The 23,225-nt window shown below is 36.5% G+C and overlaps 1 protein-coding gene across 6 annotated transcripts in view; it reads right to left on the reverse strand.

Moving 5' to 3' along the window:
* Positions 1-23,225, reverse strand: part of FBXW7 (F-box and WD repeat domain containing 7) — a 176,446-nt gene that overhangs the window by 71,313 nt on the left and 81,908 nt on the right. Inside the window, exon 1 of one of the 6 annotated variants that reach the window (XM_040064429.1) lies at positions 8,568-8,779. The exons of the other annotated variants lie outside the window; for them this stretch is intronic. Coding sequence (XP_039920363.1) covers positions 8,568-8,714 — 147 coding nt within the window. The 5' untranslated portion in view covers positions 8,715-8,779. Of the gene's footprint in view, positions 1-8,567; positions 8,780-23,225 lie in introns of those variants that run through there. 6 annotated transcript variants of the gene reach the window in all.

Here is a 23,225-nt window from a genome sequence, read left to right on the forward strand (position 1 = left end):
CTGCTGCTGTTATCATGAGAAGTAATCTTGTGTTAGGGTTTATTAATAGCAGCATGCTTTGGAAGAGACTGCCTTTTGTACTTACAGAACACTGCACCATGCAGACTGTCTTAGAGCAACAAAATCTTAACTGTTTAATTATAGTAGTGAGTACCTAAACACAGGATAAACAGGGAAAAATATGGCACTAAAAATATACCAAGTATACTTCTGTATCACATTCTATGCTGCTCTTTTTCAATTTTCAAAAAGTAAAATGTTGTTGGGAGAGTATCCTTAGAAAGAGACCAGGATGGTATCACCTACAGGTTCCTGGCCTGTGAACCAAGGAACAGTTTTCTGCTAGCAGCAGCTAACAACACATCATGTTTCTTTTACCATTTCATCTTCTGTCTTTCACCTCTACAAGCAGTAAACTCTCTGTGCAGGGACAATTCTGCATACAGCACATCGGACTTATTGTATTTTATATATAAAATATTATTATAATATGAATCATAATGGTTGCAAATAGAACTATGTTTTTAAAACCCACATCTCTATACATAATTGGGGGCATCTAAATCATGAGGAAAGATGCCACATGATACCATCTAGGATCAGTAAGCAACTGCTTACCATCATAGTACACTAGCTACATAATAAACTTAAAAATGCAATTTTAGAAATTCCACAGGAAATTATGTATATTAAACATCTGGTCTCAAATTTCCTTTTGTTTACATATTACAGATTCCTAAAATAAGTTTACCTACCTGTACCTTCTACAGACAAGTTGACTCTTCCACAATTTACAAATAAAATTCTACTTACTTCCTTGCATATGCAAAGTCATGCACCACATACAAACTTAATAAACTACCAGAGATAATGAGCCATCTGAAACAGACAGGAGAGAAAGAAGCACATTTCACCAAATAAAACAGTATTTTACTATCTTTGCTACATGATTATACTATTTCCTGCAGAAAATAAAAGTTTCCCTAGCTAATAAAGAAGTTGAATACATTAGCATTTACCAAGTCTTATGAGTGCCTTGGATACAACATATAAACTGAGCTGGTTTAAGGAAGTACTGCTGAACATAGATAATTCATAAGGGAAGAATATACATAGAAGAATGTATTTAGACTTCTAGCATAATGTATGTATTCTCCTTGTTTTATCAATTAGTTTAGGGTCAGCAGAATTTTGGTTGTCCATATATTAGAATATGATCTATGAAACAAATTAAAAACACCACACACAAATCTTACTTGCCTATTACTTCCAAGTGTTACAGCAGCAGCAGAATTATTAAAAACAGGTTTACTGTATCGCCTTCTTGCACAACATCAATGTTCTCATATGACATATATAGCAAGCACTACTCTTTCACATGCATAAATATTTGCAGTATATCAAAAATGCACTACAGTTTGTAACGATCATCTGATTTTTAAAGAAAAATCATTACCCTACTTCATAAACTGGATCTTTCAGTATTAAAATCATGTCCATGTGAGGAGCAAGTAACCAGAAATGTTCTTCTGAATTGTGATCGAACTACACATGACTGCACAAATGAAATGCAACCATCTCAAACCTCTTACCAAGAAACTTTATAATCAAACTGGTTACTCAAACCATTTAAGGAACAGAACAAATTAAAAGAACAGGCTTATTTGACTAAAATAAATAAATAAATAAATAAATAAACAAAGGGAAAAGTCATGTCAATTCCAGTGCTTTTTTTTCGCCTTCTCAAAAAAATGAGTAATATTATAAAATACCTGAGCAGCATTTAGAAAGACACTGCTCTTGTTCCTATGCAAAACTGTATTTTCAAACATGGTAAATAAATTTTCCAGAAGACAGGCCAACTTTTAACAGAAGATGAATATCAATGAGAAGCTGTAGGGAGAAAGCAGAATTACCCCTCCAAAACTAGGGGAAGGCAGAGTGAGACAGAGTAGACCAGAGCCACAGAGTTTGAAAGAAAAACACAGGCTGATCAGTGAGTCTAGGAATGAGATGGGATTGTTGCTCTGAGGACCGGAGCTATTCAAACTAGCAAAATCATCATTCACTGACAGAAAGGGTTCATCACAAAAGGAACGACAGCCAATCGGTTGTGGTAAGTGGCAGAGATCCAAGAGCAAGATGCTAAGGCTACAACCCTGCTTCTTGAGTGTCATTCTAGTTCAGTTTGACTTCCACTCAAAATCTCGGGAACACTGGAACAAAAATTGCCAGCTAAAATTAATTTACCCTCTCTGTGTTTCTGTACTAAGGATAGTCATGACACAGCAGAGCAATAATTTTATCACAAAGGATTCTTCCACTGTACCTGAAAAAGATCATCTGTTCAGGAAACTAAAGTGCCTTCATTTGCTGCAGAAGGACAAAAAGTGTTTACCTAGTGATAGAAGGGACTGCAAAAAGAGAAGAGGGAGATTCATAGTTAAAGCAATTAGGTTTCAAAGCAATACATTAAGTATTTAATTACACATTTTATGAGTTCCCCTCTGGCACAATCCATCAGCAAAGAGGCAGCTGGGTCAGTTTATGGCATCACTGTTGTCTCCCATTCCCTCTTCTGCTGCATGCTATAACCTCCACAGTTTGAGACAACAAAACAGATGGACTTTAAGCAGGTAAAGACCTTTTACAAAGTCAACCCAGTGTGTTTGAATAGCTCAAAGAGCACGACAATAAAGGCTTCTAAAGACGTCTAAACAATTGGGCACAAGGGAGTAAAATCGCCCAGGAAACCTTTCTTCTGAAGGGAAAGGACTGACTGCAGAATCATCATAACATGCTTTTAACATCTGCACTCCTGCAGTCTGTAATGGACAGCAGTGCTCATTGCAACAGGAAATTGAAGTTTTAAAGGCATCAAAACCACAAAGAAAAACATTTTAGCTAATGTTAAATATAAATGAGTTTCCGATTGCTACTTTTATCTTAGCCACAAATAGGTAGAACAATTTAAATAACAGTGTTTCCCAAAGAGCCAGTACCGTGACAGAGGATCCCTGAATATTCTGAAAAAGCAGTCTTTGGGAGTGCTATGACATGTGTTGCAGTGCAGGTTTGAAAACAAACACCCCCCCACTCCCAACCAAACACTAAAAACTCAAGCAAATTGTCCAACTATTTCAGACCCACTACACCAGGCTGGACTAGATATGCACAGGTTAGCTACCAACTTTATTTTTTCCAGGGTATACAGGGAACAGCTGTGTGAACAGCAAACTGAGTGCTTCCTCCTCCAAAAGGCTATCTTAAGCCCAGAGCTTCTCTAACACCCCAGAGAAGGGCAGGGCTAGAGAGGAGCCTATTTCTGCCTGCATGGCGTTATACAAAGCCATAAACACTGGCTCATCTGCTGCATGCACAGTTTAAAAGACGGATTTCAGTAAGGCTTGGCAGAATTCTTGTGAGCATTGCCTGGGAGACCACGGGACACTTCAGGGGAGCGAGGCTGAATCACCCCACCTGACCAGAAAACTGAGGATCTGTGCAATTCTTTTCATTTCTGTACTGTACTATTCCCTCTCAAGTACAGGACAGAGTAAGTTTGTTTGCAAACAAAATGAAAGGAAGAATTGCAGAAAGAAGCAAAAAGAGGATGTAGAAGATAATTTTTAGACTTTTGCTGTTCCATATTGATAAAGTGAGTAACATTGCTTTTTCTTCAAGGCTACCACTTCACACAGGAAAAACATTTATTTCCCTTGTGAAAGTAGATGAAAGACATGGAAAAAGCAGAATCAGAGTGGAGACATTGCATATATGTTAAAAAGAAAAGGGAAAAAAGAAGACGATATTCATTATCGAGGACTATTTATCTTCTAAAGGCATGACCCTCCCGGCAGAATGTTACAGAAGACTTATCCTTCCTCATTTCTGTAACTACTCAGTAATTCCTTTTCTTCCACTCAAAACCATCTTCCTTTTCAGTTAACTTCCTTTCACTGAACTTTTGAAGTACTTCTGCTTCATTCTGAAGATTTTCCAAAACAGAAACACCAAAAATTATAAAAAACAAGGAAAAAAACCCACTATAAATTCTGAATTTAACAATGAAAAGTAAAATATCTAGAAGATAGGCTTTATTGTGAATATTTGGAAATCCAGAGCAATGGACACATCCCTTTATGAAAAATAAACATAGGTCAAGAACAAACTTCCTTTCCTGTTAAGTATCAACTGATCAGTCCATGACCTGTACTTCTCTGACAAATTTTCTAACAAAATCAAGAGAAATTGAAGTAAAGGCTAAACTAGCTTTGAAAGAAAGCTATTTCTGACAGTCATTCAAAGAGATATATTAACACCAAAAGTTGTAATGCAAGTTCCCTGCCACAAAGCCCAGAAACAAAAATTCTCTTGTAGAAGATGCAAGCATTTGGGAGTGCTCTGATTTGTCTAGAAACAGATTCTGAAGACTACATTTAGTTTTACATCAGAAAACTGTACACATATACATATATATGCACACGCACATTTTCACATATTTTTTTCTTTATGCTCTTCTGTCAGTCTCTTCTTATCAAATGGTGAGAAATTCCAAGGGAAATTACATATTTTTTGTTTAAGGGGCAAATAGTTTAGTGCTTTTTTTACATTATTCAGAACCTGATCCAAACTAATTTGCAGTACAGGGAAGTATAAATGGGATAATATATAATTTCAGAGACAGCTAAACAGTTTTTTTGTCCATTAAGTAACTTCTTACTGTCATCCTTGAAATCAAGTGCTGTATTCAAGCAAGAAATATGATTTATTGTGGAAAAATTCAGGACTATATTTCTCTGGAAAACTGAATGGATGGACTACTTGGTTGAACTGCTGGCACAAACATTTACATAGACTTGACTGACAGTGAAAAGAGTGCTTTGGTTGTTTTAACACAGAAATTAAGGGATAAAGAAACAAGTCCAAGTAAGTGGAGCTGTTCATGCATAAGTCACATCAATATTTTAAATACACTACTAGCATATCTGTCAACCAGAGGAAGGAAAAGGAATTGGAGTCTCATTCCAAGTGCTCTAGTGTTGTGACAAATGTGCAAGACCAATGGATGCTTTTTTATATGAGGAACACAGGCTGTAAAAAGAAATGCTTCAAATGCTGTATCTTGCGTTCACTTAACATAAAAATGTGGCCTACAGACAAAAGCACTTCATTGATGAACTAAGCTGACAAATTGCCAAAACTGGGTTGGAGGTATTTTAAGTGAGAAACAGGAAATAGGAATAGGAAAACAATTTTTACAAAATGATAGCATATAATAGAACCCTTGGTGTTTCTGAGATCACAGACACTGAAAATGGATACATTTATTACCTTGATTTTTCCAGCTTGGAATACCACAGGGTGCACACAGAAACCCCTGTTTTATAACAATTCAGTGCTACTTTAATCCACTTGAAATGAAGGAACGCTGCAAGTGAACCAGACACTCTCACAAATTCTCCAGCTTATTAGCTTCTTAGAGAAGATACATTCAATGTGATAAAATTGTTATTTCAAGACAATTCAAGAGAAATTTCAGGGAGAAAAAAAACTTGGAAAACTAAACAGGGAAGAAATCTATTTGTTAAATATAGCTTTTCAAAGAGTTGAGAATTACAAGACTTCAGAAAGAAAAATACTTCTGTTAGTGGTTTAAGAGCATTACAAAGGAAAAATCCCATACTTAATTAAGAGACCAATTTTTTGTCAACTGGAAGTATTTACCAGGGCAAACAAAATGCGGCGCTTGATTTTGGAACATGCGTGACATACGTGACTGTGCTCTAAGTATGTTCAATGATCAGCTGCAGTTACACTGCACTGAAGAGCTACATGATACTTGATACTCAAAGTGAGTACCAGCTAAAAGGTATTCATTGCTTCTTCACTTTATACTGCAAAATCTACTCCAGTGCCCATGAAAGCTGTGTCAAAGGCTAGAGAGGACCACAGCTATGTCTATGTTTGGTGATAGTGCATCAGTGTTATCCTTGACAGCTTTGTAGGAATACATACATTTACTCTGTTAAGTACAGTACTTTTATAGTACACTAAAGTTATTCTCAAGTGCTACACAAAGAATGCTAAGTAATACTATTTTTAACTGGATTCAGATTAGTGGTATTGCAGACAAGTGTTTTAACTACTAAAGCAAACTGACAAAATGCAAAAGGGAAAACTGCTAAGTCCTGTGACCATTTATAGTGAACTTCTTGAGAGAAGCCCAGTATAACCAATGCAGAGGATGCAGAGGCTATGAACTGTCAGCTCTCATAACGGAAGTATTTTTACTCTCAAGGATCGCAGAACACATTTTAAAGATGTTTTGTTAGGTCTAATGTACAATTAAGGAGGGGAAGAAATGAGTTCAAACAAGGAGAAGGTCAATATTAAAGTCACGTCGATGTCTGAATGGCCCAATCGCACAGGCACCCAAAAAAAGGTAACTGATATATTACCAAGTCAATAACCTGGAAGAAAATGGTAGCTCACGTTCTAAAGCACATCAAACTTAGCTCTGAAAATGAAGTACTAAATAATTCAATGCATTACTTATTAAACAAAAAGTAGAACTTTTAAAAAACAAAACTGAAGGTCACATGAAGTAAAGACTTCGTGTCAAACCACTTATTTTGTATAAAAATACTTTTTTGGTTGCTGTTACATTTAAAAAAAGAATAAATCTGAAAAACAGAAGTATTGGCTCTCTCATCTGTTGATATGAAGAATTAGATGGGGTTTTACTATCGGCCTCTTTCAACACGCAGATCTTGTATGCAATCCCTGTGCATTAGCACGGACGGAACCCAATATGGTCATTGCTGGGAGTTACGTGCAGACTTTGAGTGTTGCAAGGCATGGGACTAAAGGTGGAGCTCTCATATTTTCCACTATCAGCAGCCATCATACTGAGAATTATCAGTTTCAGAATACAAGTTAAATAGATTGATGATAGCTTATCTGGTAAAACATAACATTTAGAGCATTTCTAAATTTTCTCCTTAGTCCTAATGCTAAAAGAAAAGTAGATACTGAACAGCTTTCTAAACCCTCCTAGAACTAAAACATTAAACTGACTGAGCAGGGTGTAGGACAGGAAATATGAGATAATTCTGGTCATTTTGGAACATTGCAAATTCTTGAGAAAACTGCTTTAGATTTTGGTTGGGTTGTTTGGTTTGGGATTTTTTTTGGTTTTTTTATCTGTGATTAGTTCATGTATGATCATATTTCTCGTTATCGAAACTACACACATAAGACATCAGCATTAAAGTTCCAACAGTACACCATACTTACACAGCCACAAAAAAACTTGTGAAGTATATCTACTTATCTTCTACACTGTAAACCATGCTTTTTCCAAGACAAAGGAACTAAAAGTAAGCAAACATATTCCAAGTGCTTACTTTCAAGCAGTTCCTAAACCATATAAATAAACTTAAAACACTCTACTAAAATACAGAAACTTACTTTATCACTTTCAATATTATGAAGCGTTCCTATTCCATATTCATCAAACACATATGCATAATATCTAAATTCAGAAAAAATACTTTTCTGAAATGCATGTGATCCATGATTAAACAGTTGTATGTGTATATATATACATGTTCTAAATCTTGCATTGTTGCAGACTGACATTAGGTCGCTGCCTTGAATGCATGCCATGTACCTTTTACATATAAGAAACAATCTAAGATATTCTAAACAACATAGTATGAAAAAAATCCAAACCTCCCAGGGTAATCTTGCCAAATTTAAGTTTTGTCTGTGATTTAACTAAGTTTGTAAAAAAGTACTAAGTTGACATTCAAAGAAAGCCAGCATATTTACAAAATGTAAGCTAGATTTTAAAACTTGCATCGATAAACTGAAACAGTATTTGTTCAGCAGCAAAACTCATATAATGTATTTTAAGAGCCACTTAATTCATACAATTCCTGAGGCTGTAGTATAAGACCCGTGATAGTTTGTCAGGCTAGGATTGTCTATATATAAACTATATCGCAACCTCCACATAGTAACATGCTATTTTTATTTTATGTAACAGCAAAAAATGTTATCTTCCTTGCTGAGTTACAAAAGTAATAAAATCACAATTTAAGAATTCTTATTAAAAATGTTTAAATATTAATCAGTTTAACATTTCTAAATTCTCTAATTTAATATCCAACAAGTCGTACATGCCACTACAATTCAAAACTGAGTTCAATGAATTATACCCTAAACAATCTTCATGACCTAGAAGACTGAATAACAGCAAAATACACATTTATGAGTGCACCTATTTTGTACTTTTGTTTTCACCTACACAGCTTACAGCTCTAAAAGAATCATCGACGTTCCTTTAAATGAGTAATAGCTAAACCAAAATGTACAGATTTTAATTAAATTACAGCACAAGAATTGATGAAATAAATTACCAAAGAGCTCCTCTATGGCACCCTGAGTGAATAGATAATAAGAGACCTAAGTACTTCCTCATGGAATAAATATATCATGACAAAGCACTGAGCTCCAAGCCAAGTGATGAAAATCCAGCTTTTAAAGCCTTTTACACTTACCCGCCTACGGCAGAAGGGCAAGCCCTGTGCAATGATGCTGATGCTAAATATCTTCATCACGGTTTGGTGTGGGAGAGGTTCTTTGGCACTTTTAAGATCAACGGGAACCAAGCCATGGTTGACGGCAGTTTTCCCAGGTTTGGACATTTTATTGTTCTTACTTTATCAAATCTACTAACACTGCAAGAACATTGCTAAAAACTTTGCTTCAAAGCTGCATGATTTTCTTCTTATTTCTAAAGTTTCAGACTGGTGAATCAGCTCCCCACAGCCTGCTGCCTTTGTCTCTCAACCTTCTCCTGCCAAGTGTCCTGACCTGTCTGCTGCTCAGTGGAGTGCAAGCTATCCTAGTATAGACAGGAATTAAACCACCAAGGGGCAGGCAGACTGCTCCTGTCATTCAAACAGCTGGTGGACCTCCCCTGCAATGTCAGAAGAGCCCTTCTCCAAAAAGGGATCTGCAGATTGAAAAAGAAGAAAATCATGACTGCGTGGAGTTTCAATAAGCACAGTCACTTACAGCTGCACTTTAAAGGAAAAATTTTCTTTTAATTTTGTTTTGTTCTTAAAACAAGGTGGTATTATGCTTTCAGAAGGGGAATCCAAGGAGATTGCAACCTTCAGAGGGTGACAGTGTTGCTGCAGGATCAATTCTATCACTCCCCAAACAGATTTCTTCTGGACTGTCAATAAAATTAAATGAAAAACTGATCTGGACTTTGCTGTTCCTCAGTCATGGTCTCTAAAAACAGAGAATATTGTCCAAAAGTTAAAAAAGGAAACAAAAAAGGATTTTAAAAAAATTGAAAAAAATTTAGTGTCTCCTAAAAATTGGTACAAAACTAGCTCATTTAATAGAAGTAGATGCTACATAGTGATTTTTAATTCCTTCCTCCTGGCCTTTCTTACTTCTGTACAGGTACTTCAGCCTGCACCTCTCCCTCCCTCCCTGCCACTGCAGGGGGAGCAACATCCAGGTGGCTTTGGCTCGAAGGATGCAATGGTACGGTAGCTTTCCCTCCTCTGGCCAGCTCATTTCCCATGAGTTTGGATACCAGTTTGCTCAGGCCTATCCATCACACCAGTGGAAAGTAGGAGGGCTCCTCCCCCAAGAACACTGCATCTCTTGAACGATATGGGGAGAGGTCTGCTTGCCCTTAGCAACAATTCCAAGGACCATTTTTCAGGAAAAAAGTTCTTACTCCACTGAACAACGATATGAAGCAATGTCTATTACTCAGATTTTCCACAATTTTTTTACTTCCATTTTGAATAGTTTCTTGATCAAATTAGCTTTCCTAAAATGTCTCCATATGTTCCCACAATCCCCTTCTAGTGCCTACACTTGGACATGTTTCTTAAAAACATATTCATATTTTGAAAACCTTTCTGAGCAAAATTAAGTAGCAAGAAACAAAAGCCTGTGAAAATGTCCTATGAAACTGCTGATAAGAGATGCAGAAAACCATCAAAGCTCTTGTACAAACTGAGTCAGTACAGTCCAAAACGCAGTGAATAAATGACCATTAAGAAATCTTACAAGTCTCTTTATGCACAAACCAGCAAAGATAATTAACTGTATAATTATGTGAGGGCAAAAGAGGGAGTGCAGTAATGCTCTAATGCTTGGAGCACAACAATGTAACTTGACAAAAGACGGCATTAAAATATGACTGTATTAGCATTTTCACTTAGCTCTTTGTTTCCCCTTCAAAAAGCCAAGCTGTAAGCATGTCTCATTTGCATATAGAGGGCCTCCCTGACCAAGTATTTGCATGTGGAAAGTTTTTTATGAAAAAAGAAAGAAAATATATATATATATATATATATATATATATATATATAAAAATCCCTAACATTTAATTGAGAATATAAATACATTACAGCAAGCACCTACTAATAACACAATATTTTTCTCAGACAAGACAATCCTTATTTCTTTACAGATGTTGCATACAGAAAAGCTGTGGCAGAATGCTGGGTGGCACAGTATTTTTTGCACAGATGGCTGGTTTTTTTCTTTTCTACCATCCCATTCAGATGTTATTTGAAAGCACACTTCGATATACATTTTCTTCTATAAGACTCCTTACATTTTCTACTTAATACTTCCTGCTAAAACTCCAAGGAACAGTTTACCATCAGCCTGTACATAACAGTAATGGCATTGCTTTATAACTTCATTCTGAATTATTTCATATTTTACACAAATACTAGGTTTTCACTTGACTGGAATGCTTCAGAATAAGTGTCTCAGAATCTCAGTTTTATTCAAATGAGAAAATTTCACTGAAGTACTCCAAAGAGGGAAAAGAGCAGCCTTTTGTTTTTACTTTGAATAACTCAAGTGAAGAACAGAACCAAAAGCTCAAAAGAGATCATCTCACAGCCCCTAGCAATGTATCATTCAAAAAGAAGCAACAGATCAGTTTTCCATTTTTGATAAACTAGTCACCAGCTCAGCTGTTCCAACAAAGAGTGAAGTTTAGCAAAATGCAATATATAACATAATTATATAAACATAATTTGAGATCAGATACAATGTTCTGTACAAAGCAAGCCTTACTTTCTCCTTTAACAAATGCTCAATATTCTGTTTAGTTACATACAGAACTGTCTGTATACATTAAAAGAGACTGTTGAACTAAACTCAGTTTTAAGAGTATTTCATTGCAGAATTGCTGAAAGAATTTGACAGTGTGCCAGACCACCAGTTGTTATTAGTTGGTACAAAAGCCGAGCATCTTTATAACTTTACAGGCTTACTCCCCCTCTTTAAAAAAAAAATATTAGCTCATAACATGAGGACAAAACAGGAGCATCACTTGGCCCATTTACAGATTTACATACAATTGGAGAATAAGCAAGACCCAAGTATTGCATTCTCCAAGCAGTGCTCACCACGCCAGTTCCAGTCACAGGTTATTCTCACACCTCTGAAAACACAAAATTTGGGATTGTCAGCCCTTCTTTTGTGGTTTGAGATAATGTCCCAGTGGTACATTGTTTTTTCCCCAAGAACTTCCAAACTATCCTAGAGTAATTCCACAGGGACACAATTCTAGCTGGAAAAAAAGGATCATTTACATAATTAGAGTAGTCCCCTTTTAGTTGATAAAGCCATGGCAAAATAAGGCACTTTTTCTTGTCCAGTGTGAAATTACAGAGCTAGATTTCATACTTTACCATAGCAATAAGAAAAAACTTTAGTTTTTACCTGTGTCTATTCTCCCCCACTTTTTTATCACTGTCTCCCAGAAAAAAAAGCCTTGCATTACCAGATGAGATCTTGTCCCAATTTCAGTTCCACTTATCATCTCTCTAGTTTTTAGTCTTTTATTTGCTACACATTTCTGACTGTAAGTATCATTGTCTTACAGTAATGTTTAAAGGTCCCAGGTTAATGCTGGGAAGTTATAAACTTTTAATAAGTGAAAGTCCTTAGCCAGAAAATAAAACAATCTAATTTAAGCAGTAGGAGAGAAGACAAAAATGGTGAGGGCTGACTTTCTCAGAAGTGTACGAAATACACTGCATATAATAGATATCACTTATTTTTTGTATTTGTACAATACATATATATTATAAATATAATTCTAATTTAAGCTTCAAATGTAAAGCTTAAACAGCCACTCTGTTGTTTTTATCTTTAAAAATGTGTACTTTTGTATTATATGGGATAAGAATATGTATAAACCTAACAAATGTGAAATTATGAAAATTTGAGCTCTAACGCTTTGTAACAAATTTTTCTCACATTCTGTTTCTAAATATAGTTGGGCTGATTTCCAGTGGTGCTCTCTAAGTGCTTGCCTGTGCTTTTAATCAGAAGATCACATTTGAAATGAAATCACATAAAAGTGTCTGAAAAACTAGTATTTTTTAACTCAAGATAAGACGGTCATGGACTTTCAACTGTAAACATAAGAATCCAGAAGACTTCTGTTTCTTTTAGGCCAGTCCAGGGAAGAGATGCCTGTAAAATGAAAGCATGTACAAAGCAGCAATAATCTTTATACCTTCCAGTCAGACTAATTCAAAGCCACCTTTTTAGAAGCTGTTTACCAGGAACCAAATGTTACAAAATTAATGAGTTCCTTCAGTATACTGAATTCAGGAAAGCCATAATTTTAAGATAGAAATCTAGGAAATTATCCCAACACCAAAAACCAGTTCATGCAAACTTCCCAGAGTTTTCCTCTAGAGTTGTTTTGCATACACTACTGGAAAAAAACCCAAACAAAATCACAACATTTTAATATGGTGATGGAACAGTACAAGACCTAGGGAGTCCTAAATAAAGTATTTGCAAGATTAGGAAAACTAAAATGCAGACAGCAGAACCCCAGACAGGTTCTCCACAGTTCTTAACATCGGTGAACAGCTGCCCTCAAATGGATAAAGAAGAGAACTGCAACATTTCAGAAGTCACCTTTTCAAATTAATCGTACTAACATCATAAACCTTTGAATATATTTGATGATTTATTTCCTAAAAAAAAATCTGTAGTAAGCTCTGCATAGCTGGAGCATACAGAATGCACTGTAATTTACATTATACATAAGGCTTATAATTCACTTGATACTCACGCCGGTCCCTGCCCAGGTCGAGAAAGACCGAGAAGCGCTTTGTCAAGCAAAGCGAGGCAGCCTATGTGACACTAGTAACAACTTACCCAGCGACTGTGGGCCCAAGTTTATTTATGTAAAGGATTTCTAATACCAATATACAAGTAGTTTTCAAATGACAGATTGCATATTAGCCTGCTTTGTACAGGTTACACAAATAAATTGTATAGATAAGAGCCACTGCTGAACGAAAGTTAGCTGCAACTGCATTACTGGCGCTGAATAGAAAAAAAAACTATTGCTCTAAAATAACTCCATGGTATCCAAGTTTGCCCAATGCAAAAATCAGCCACATATAAGAAAACATAATGAAAACTTCTAAAGAGGCCATGAAGGCGATCACTGGGGAGGATAATTTTGATCTTATGAGATCAAAATGTCCTAAAAGGCGTACACTTGAAGAGCATGCAAAAGGGGCAAAACAATTAGTAAAACATGCAAACTGATGGCTTTCTCCATAGTCCGTGAGAAAACCTCAAGTGTAGCTTGTTGTAACACAAACAACAGAAAGAAAAAAGTCTGGCTCCAAGTTAGGTTATCATACAAATTCAAATTGCACTGAACTTACACTATAGCTTCTCCAGGGCCCACAGTGTCAGGGGGACCAGCATGAAAGCATTACTCTAAACAGCCCAGCTGCAGCAAATTTATTTTAAGCTTAAGTGTTACTGTGAGTGTTGACTGATAAATGGCTTCTCTGGTGGAAAGGAAGGAACTAATGTTGACTAATGTATACATGATCACAGCAAGACCCAGCTCCACAAGGACTCAAAGATGCCTAAACAGAGATGGTCACCTTGTAGACTTCCTCCTCAGCAGTCTCTCCCCTTTCCTACCTACCTACCCATGCTCTATTTATCTTGCAAACTTGTGCAATCCTAATCTCTCTTTTTGCCGAATCATGTGAAAATTAGCCAAGAGATGCATAACCTGGACGACAGACAATGACACAAAAAAGCCTCAACTGCACAAGCCTTGTTTTCTTTGGCAACAAAGCTTAAGAACACAGTGAAGAAGAATCCAGATTTTCCTAACTTGGGTTAACTCAAATGGTAATTCCTGGTTATAATTCTGGCTCTGAAATCATATCAAGGCGTGGTCATTACAAACTACTGTGTCTAATATTAAAGAGCTACCTTACAATTTTTGCTGTGGAAGATCAAGGAGGAGATACACCTTTTGTAACTGCTGGTGGAAGATGGTACAACTTGTGTAACACTCACATATTGAAAAAAAAAATTATAAAGTTTCAAAAAAACATAGATAAGGATGATGGTAAAGCTGCTGTCTGTCAAAAGACTTCACACTGCACAAGAGAGCATTCCCCAAAGTCCACTAGTAGAGGCCATGGAAGATGAAATATCAAGTATATAAGCAAAGGGGAGATCATCAGATAAACACATCTACTACATATTTTTCATGCCTGTGTGCATGCTCATAACTCATCCTGGCATTTAAGTGCACCGAGAAATAAAATGAGACTCAAATTTTACCTACTGGATTTAAATACTTGTATATGTTGAGCCCAGCAGCAATTCAGACTAAGCAATAGCAAGGATTCACTACTTTCAGTTTTTAATTGCAGCCACCAGTTCAAGTGAGTTTGAATGTACTCTAACAAAATAAGATCTCTACTAGATCTGTTCAATCCCACAGCCAATCCTCTTTAGAGCTGAAAGGAAACAAGAACATCCAATGGAGACTCTAGAAGCAAAAAGGAGAAGACTAGCACTTCCCTTCTATACTTGGCCAGTTTTTCCCAACTCTTCAATAAACAGGCAGTAAGTAAAGTTTGTCAGGCATGTGAGCTCTGAAATAACTCCAGTAAGTAGGAAAACAGAAAATTCTCAACTTTTGTTGCTGCTAAGTAATTTTTCCACTAGATTAGCAACCGTAAACAGCTCACAAAGCAGCCAGATGCATGAAGAGACAAACTGTTTAGAAGTGGAGGGCAGCCAAGACCTCCACCTTTGGGCAAGAGCAAGCTATTAGATCATCTCTCTTTGTCCATGGATCCCTTAGTGTGTGATATGTCCCAAAAAGATGAAAGCTTCCCAGGCATCTCAGCAGAACTCCAACTCAAAAGAAAGGGAGGGGAACTTGCAGGTACATGCAGCTACAGGCATGGCATGTGCCCTCAACCACGACAGTACCACCACAATAGAGCACATTTGCATTCACACAAGGTAATTTTTTGTAAGATCTCATAAAGTGTTTAGGAAAACAACATAGACTGTCTAGTAAAATGCATACTGATGAGACTATATAATATCAACACTAATGCTATCATAACATTAAAAGAATACTTAGCCATAAGCATCTAAAAAAAAATAATGCCTACCTTACATAACTATTAAAACAGGAGGCCTCTATTATCAGGCTTTACTCTACAAGTTCCCTAACTTTATCACTGTATTTACCATGCTATGGTGTCTTGTTGTCACTGTCACTTTTTTTTTAACTATCTTTAAAGCATGTGTCTTCATTTCTCCAGTGAATATTTCAGAAAACATTCCAGGTATGCCACAGAAATCCAGCTGCATCATCTTGCATTTTATAAATATTCCAGAAATGTCTGCCTAGTTCTCACTGGCTATAACATGACTTGTTGGATAAGCAGGTTTAACTCTTTAGTCTAGTCAGTGTTGCAACAGCTGTTAAAAAGAATTTCTACAGCTGCTCTGCAGGAATTTGTTTGCTGACCACTTATTTTTGCTGGTTTTGCACCTTTAAATAAAGCTGAGACAAGAATTAAGAACTGCAACAGGTAGAGAAGTCATGCAATATTTAACACTGGATTAAAATGCAAGTCAAATTCCCAGCTGAGGATAAGCTGGGGGAAGGAAAAGCAGGTGGCTTTTTAGGAGGCTGCTTTTATGAAAAGAGAAGATAGGAAACTGAAAAATTATTTTCCAGACTGCAAAATTCAGCTTTTATCATTGTATCACACTTCCATGCAAAACGCAACACTTTATATGAGAAATTCTCTACTTATATACCTACACACGCAAAAATGCACAAAGCAGTACCAAAACACTTAAAATATGTTTATCAGTTTCTGAATAATGTACAAAAAGCACTGACAAAAAAGAGGCTTGGACTTAGACCTTTCTTTCCACATATTAAATGGAAACACGAAAAATCCTCAAAATATCAAAAAGGGATAAAAATATTTCCACCACCTTACACACCTAAACAATTTTTTTTCTTCTGTTTCAAAATTTTGTCCTGAGACTGTTTATTCAGTATTAAAAAAAAATTCTGACAACACTCTATGGATTAGCTACATTGATGAGTGCCAAAATAAAAGGCTGAACAGTGCAAAGTATTAGAGTTTGCATGTTTGAAACAAAACGGTTTTCAAGGCCTCTTCTGACACGAGACCATTTTTCTTACCAGCACTGCAAAATACACATAAATCTAACAAATGCAACAACTGATTGTTACAATGGCATTCATTTGATAGCACCAAATTAAGCTACATAATCCTTTTCAGCTGGTAACAGCATACTGCAAAGGGGTGTGAGGCTATTTATAAAGCTCAAGATATGTGAAGTAAAGAATGCTTAGAGCACAGAAGAAAGCAGGTACTATGTGGAAGGGCTGGCATTCTTGATTGGTATGGTTGACCAAATCCAGCTTTGAGCTTACTGGTATTCTGGTACTAAACCCTGCCAAGAATGCCACCCATGCAGTGCACCAGCACCAAATTCTGATTGGCACAGTGTGGGAAGAGTCAGGGTCTGTAATCAGCCTGTCCTCCAAAACAAACACATGGGAATACCTGCACACCCAGCGTGCAGCATACTTGCTCTAGGGCATGGAATACTAGCAGTTTACACCGAAGCTAAAAATTGTGCAGAAGGGGAAGTGCCTCTGAGTACCAACAGAAAGTGTCCTTGCTTGGGATGAAGTCCAGTTTAAAAGTTGAGGGACAACATTATTACATTTGGCAAGAACAACTGATCCATACTGAACGATTCTTGGCCTGATTTCTTCCATTTAGCTGTGTCACTTCTACTTACTTTATTTTTACATATTCATTTTAATTAAATCAATTATTTTCTGCATGTTTTAGAAAATCTCACCAAGTTATCGCGACTGAAGGAATTATGACATTGGCGAAGAGTGGTTATTATTTGTTGCCTTTTAATTTTTTTTTAGTGCTCGATACACTTGGGCCAATAATGATCACAGTAGCTGCCATCCTTAAGGGACACTCCATAAGTTAAATGAGAAGAACAAAGGGTCTCCTGTCCACTTTGAAACATTGACTGGGTAAGAATGAGATTTGCACTTACAGGAAACGTTGCTAATGCTTTACTTGAAAGTAGCGCTGACTTCTGATGATGAATGAGGTGGAATTTATCCCTGCTGGCAATCTGTGATGGTGATAAGTACATTTTCCACTCCACAGAGGGCCCAGGGATTGAACAAACGTATTAAAATTTTATAAGCATTAACTGAGTAATATGTCATGACACAGCTGAAAAGTACAGCCAGCGTTTTCCAAGACTGAATTACACTGGGTATTACTAAAAGTCACAATCCACTCCTTCCATATTATGCAATATATTGTCAGGTAGTAAAGTCAGTAGAAAACATCACCTTTTAGTAAGATCAAAGATTTAAAAAAGCAAAGTTTTATGAAGAAATTGTTAGTATGGACCACCTTGATTAGGGATAGAAGTCTCTACACTTCTTTAGCAATCGTGTCCTTCTCAGATCCTTTCCCTCTTCCCAATTCTTGTTACAAACTAAAGAAATACAATCTGAAATTAGCAAGAAGAGCAATAAGGAAAAATAGGACAGAAGAAAAGATGCCCAACAGCAAGGCCTTCCACTGTTTCACTGATTATGATCAAGATAGGTACCTATCCACAAAAACTCATGATTTTCTACTTTAAAATCTCAATACCACTTAACTACATGTAATATAATTACATCGAAAGTTGTACCATACAGAGTCAAGGCACGTGAAGATTTTATAACGTAAAACACATTTTCTAATAATTTGGTGAAATCCTGAACTTGTTTGGCCTGGACAGAATGGGCAGAAGTCTCATAAATTTTGCATTAAGTTTAGACAGCATCTTTATTAACCACACTATGGAAAAGAAAGGGAGAGATGCTTGTGGCAAAAAGAACCGTTTATAGAAACACCTGTTCTAGGTTTTACAGGGATTTTTGTAATAGAAATTTCACCAATAAACCAGACTGCAAAACATTCACATAAACAAAACATAACAGCTCATCAATAAGTCTACACAAAACGCACAGTGTATCATTACTACACGAGCACAGCTGCATGCCCAGACAAGACACCAGGCACTAGCAAAGAACAGTTCATGTGTCAAAAATCATCCTTTGTGGATGGACATTAGATGCTGTCTGTTCAAACATTTGCTGAGACAGCTTGGAAATTTTGCTTTTAAGCATTCTGCCTGTTCAGAAATAATTAAACTAGCAGAGAAATTGACACTGTCTAGTTTCTCTCCTTATAGTCAAGAATTTATAAAGGTATGTAAATTCCTTCACTGTATTGTTTGCTGAATAGCCACATGTTCTGCAGATAATGAAAAGTCCTACAGAAATAAATGACATACTGTAACCTGCAAAATAGCTCTGAGTGAGAAACATATCAGGAAAAAATGTTAGTCCTGAAGCAGGTGCTAAACGTAGTTTGGTCTTCAGATCAATTTCTAGTCCTCCAGCTCCCTAAGCTAATCCCAGATCCCATGATTTTTTAAGCATAAACATCAGCAAATGCAAGAAGTTTACTAATCATAACTTGTATTTTTTAAACATACACTTCAAATTCATAGTTAAAGGAATATTTAACAACCATTTGGGAAAGGATGTGTCAACCAAACCAAAAACTAACTCACCAGCAAAAGTTTTACTTTCTTCACACTTTGATTCACCATTTGCATTAAGTTTTATAACTAGTAATACCAACTTCAGTTAAGCTTCAAAAGGAGAAGCAGCTTAAAACAGAGCAACAGCATCCACTGATAAATGTTCAATAAAATACAGCTGTATCACTACATACAAATATTTGGGCTAACGATCACATCAGGCAATAGCATGTGCCACATAGTCAAGAACAGCAAAAGGAACAAATGGCATATTTAAGTGGGGTGGAGCTCCCAAATGCATTCGTTAGACAAGCCACATATCCCAACAGAGTGAGTATACTGAAAGGATTCTGAAGCAGATTTGCATGATTTCTACTCCATCATATTGTTGTCATATAATTGGTGAGTTGAAACAGTACTACTGCAAAATTTTTCTTTCTTTCCTTCGGGGAAAAAAAGCTCATTTTCATTTTGACAACAAAGATGCAGAGCAAAAACCACTTGGGCACTGAACCAACATTGATTTCAAAGTCTAAGAAAAAGTGTGGTACAACAAGATGCTGCTTCAGGTAGCTATCCCTGAAGGGGGATTGAAGGCATCAATTCAATTTACTCTACATAAAATAAACTGATATGGAAGTTTGAGTAATATGCAAGTACCTCCCTGATATTTACCTTTAGGGAGCAATGCCTAAGCCAAGCAACCAAAGCACAACTCAAAGATTTACCCTGTTTCTGCACCCCCCTTGCCCAAGATGGCTGGCAACTTCCCTACTTTGGGAAGCTGAACAACCAGCCAACATAGCTACAAAAGAACTACACATATCTTCAGGAGAACATGCTACATATGTCTGGTAAGAAGCACCAGGAAGTGGAAGCTGTATGCCCTAATGTAAGATTCACTGCAAAGAAAGGCCAATTGTATATTGTCAGATGCCTCTACAGAGCAAACTGGCACAATCCAAAGCTCTGTACATTTATTTTCCAGTATGCCTTTTTGAGGCAAATCCCTTGCCTGGAGTTTAAAGACTGACCTCAATTATTGGCATAGAAGTAGAAAATTGCTTGTGTCATACTCAGCTAGGACTTCAGTCTAGTAAGCAATTGCTGCAATAAGAAACTAAATCAGCATTACCTCTTTCCACATTAAAAAAAAAAAAAAAAAAAGTGCAACTTTCTGCAGCGAAGGGAAAAGAGAAAATCAATTAAAATCTACTTATTAAATAGAATTTTGTAGTCCAAACTATGACCCAAACTGTCAGAATCAATGTTTTCTGTTAAACTACCTTCCTTCCTTCCCAGGCACTAAGATACTTGATTTTACTCTCTATACAGAATTACTTACTTCGCAAATTATATATTAGAACAGTCCTTTAATTGTTGTAATATTTGTAAAAATCCTACTGAAAAGTGGTAAGACACCCTACAAAAAGGAAAAAAAACCCTAGGATTTATTATAAATTCCTTTAATTTGTCTGTGACATGTTAACGTAACAGTCGAGTTTAACTACTACGTATTTCAAGAACTTTGCATGAGAAAGCTGAACTAGATAGCAAAGTTCTTAGATAAGCCACAACTTCTATTAGTAATAACCACATTACTTCAAACATAGCCCATATATCTATTAGCAAACTTGAAGATCCACTTACAGAGTAGGAAAAATTAGCAGAGCAGCAATTATGTAACACATTAGTTTTATGTACAAGTGAAGGTGTAGGAAAATTCTACTTAGAAATTGCAAAAGTACAGTTAAACCTCTACAAGCTTTGAGCAGCAAATGAAATCATAAATTAACAAAGCCAAGTAAAAGCACAGGAAGTAAAAAGTACTTTTCAAACAGAACACTGGTATATTTGTAGAAAAGCATGCTGCGGGTTAGTAAAGTTGGAGAAGTAACTTGCTATCTACAGAGAAACAAAGAATCTGCATTCCTTCCATGGATGCTTTAATATTTAACAAACTACATCTAATGACAGTTGTGTAACCTTTTCAAATGGTCCTGCATGCTTGGAATGATCAGCACTAAACTACAGGGAATATAAATGAGAAAGAAATCAAAGGTTAGAAGTGTTGATTTATATTAATCTCCAAGTATGAATATTTCTAAAGTTATTACCACCCAATACAAAAACCAAGGCTCTATATCAGAAAAGTAAAAAGAAAATAAATTTCAAAACAACAAAACTTGCTCGAAAAATAACTAACCTGTCATGGTAATACAAAAGTAATACTGACTGGCAGTTATGAATCACAGAATCATTGCAAGGGACTTCTGGAGATCATCCAATTCTCTGCTAAAGCAGGTTCACCTGGAGCAGGTTACACAGGATTACGTCCAGGCAAGTTTTGAGTATTTCCATAGAAGGGGACTCCACAGGCTCTCTGAACAGCTTGTTCCAGTGCTGTCACCCTCAAAGGAAAGCTTTTCCTCATTTTCAGATGTAACTTCCTGTGGTTGTCTGTGCTCATCACCCCTAATCCTGTCACTGGGCACCACTGAAGAAGAATCTGGCCCCAATATCTGAACACCTTCCCTTAAAGCATTTGTATGCCTTGACAAAATCCCCCTCAATTAAAAAACAGAATCATAGGAAGAGGCAAGAGGAAAAAAAGAACAAAAAAAAACCCCTGCCAATGCTCTTTTGTTGCCTTTTTCCAACAATCAGATCAATTTTTACGTGTAGCCTTTCTGACACAGCTTTAGGCAAGTTATTACTTAGTTTAAAACCCTTGAAAGCATTAACTGAAAGGCATTAAGAATCTACATACCTTTCATGTGATCCTTGCCAAAAAAAAAAAAAAAAAAAAAAAAAATTCATCTGTTTCTCCTGAGTACTCAGAGTAGAGAACTATACATTGCATTCTCATCACACGAGCCATCTGAAAATAAGTTTAATACTTGTTCTTTTAAAGGAAATATTCCTACATCATTTCCTATACTGGAAACATATTTCTTGACAAATAAAAAATACTGAGTCCTTCTATTCCAGTTACATTTATTCCCTACACTTAAAAAACACGCTTCAGGCAAATTTTAGCTGCAGAAGCAAGGAAAACCTTTGCAAAAGAACACCGCACAAGTCTTCATAGGGCTGCAGCAAAACAATAGCAGCCCCCTCTGCTGCTCAGAGAAGGAGAAAAATTACTAACACACACAAACCACCCTCCACCTACACACGCTGCAACTTTTGCCTAATTCCATGTACTGCCTGTACATACACACACAAAAAAAATCTGCTCCCAAGGATCAGCATTTCTGTAATCATCTTTGATTCCCCCTTATTTCCCTATCCCGCTTTTAGTCTAGCAATAATTCTGACAATAACTGCAGAGCAGCAATTTCACACAAGGAGTCCTTTTCACTTCACACTTGCACAAAGTACCCAGTATAATCTTAGGTTTCCTCAGTTGAAAAAATTAATGCTGTCTTTCCACACAAAGCCAAAACCCCCTGAAAAAATAAATCCTTCTTATCTCTGTGGCTGTACATATCAGCTTAGAACAGACACCTGCAGCAAAAAACTGTTGCAGCCTGCACTATTTAATAGCTGAAAGCTCTGTATGTGAGCAGCGCTTTAGATTTCTTTCAAAACTAAAGAGATGCGTATTCAAGCTCCAAGGGACAGGTTTTCCTGTGGTACATCCTCTTCCAGCCACACCCAAGTTAATCCAGTTTATCTGTTTTATCTTCCCCCTCTCCACTCTCCCATGCCAATAACAATCAAGAGGCACTCCTGAACAGCACCATCACTTACACACACTCTCTCTTGTGACTTGCAGCCAAATGGTATGGTATAAAGTAAGGTAGAAGATGCTGCAATCAAAGTATACTGGTGTTACACAAAAATTAAAACTGCTTCTCAGCCTGTACTACTGCTGTTTGTAATATATATTATGTATTAAATATATCCATTTTAAAAAAATCGTAAGTAATGATGCAAATGCTAAAATATGACAACTTCTAAAAGAGTATCAAAGTGGGTTTTGTGGTTGTAGATGCAACCATACAATAATTTTTCATCTTCATTTTAGCTAATCTCTTTTCTGTTTCCTTGGAAGCTCTGCTAACCAACAAAACAATCACAATCCACGACTCTGCAACAAGCAAACCTGCATCTGACGAGGAGACTAATTAATGAAGTTATTGGAGGATTCTGCACGCACGAATGCC

This window comes from Hirundo rustica, chromosome 5, assembly GCF_015227805.2.
Source record: "Hirundo rustica isolate bHirRus1 chromosome 5, bHirRus1.pri.v3, whole genome shotgun sequence".
Lineage (NCBI taxonomy): Eukaryota > Metazoa > Chordata > Aves > Passeriformes > Hirundinidae > Hirundo > Hirundo rustica.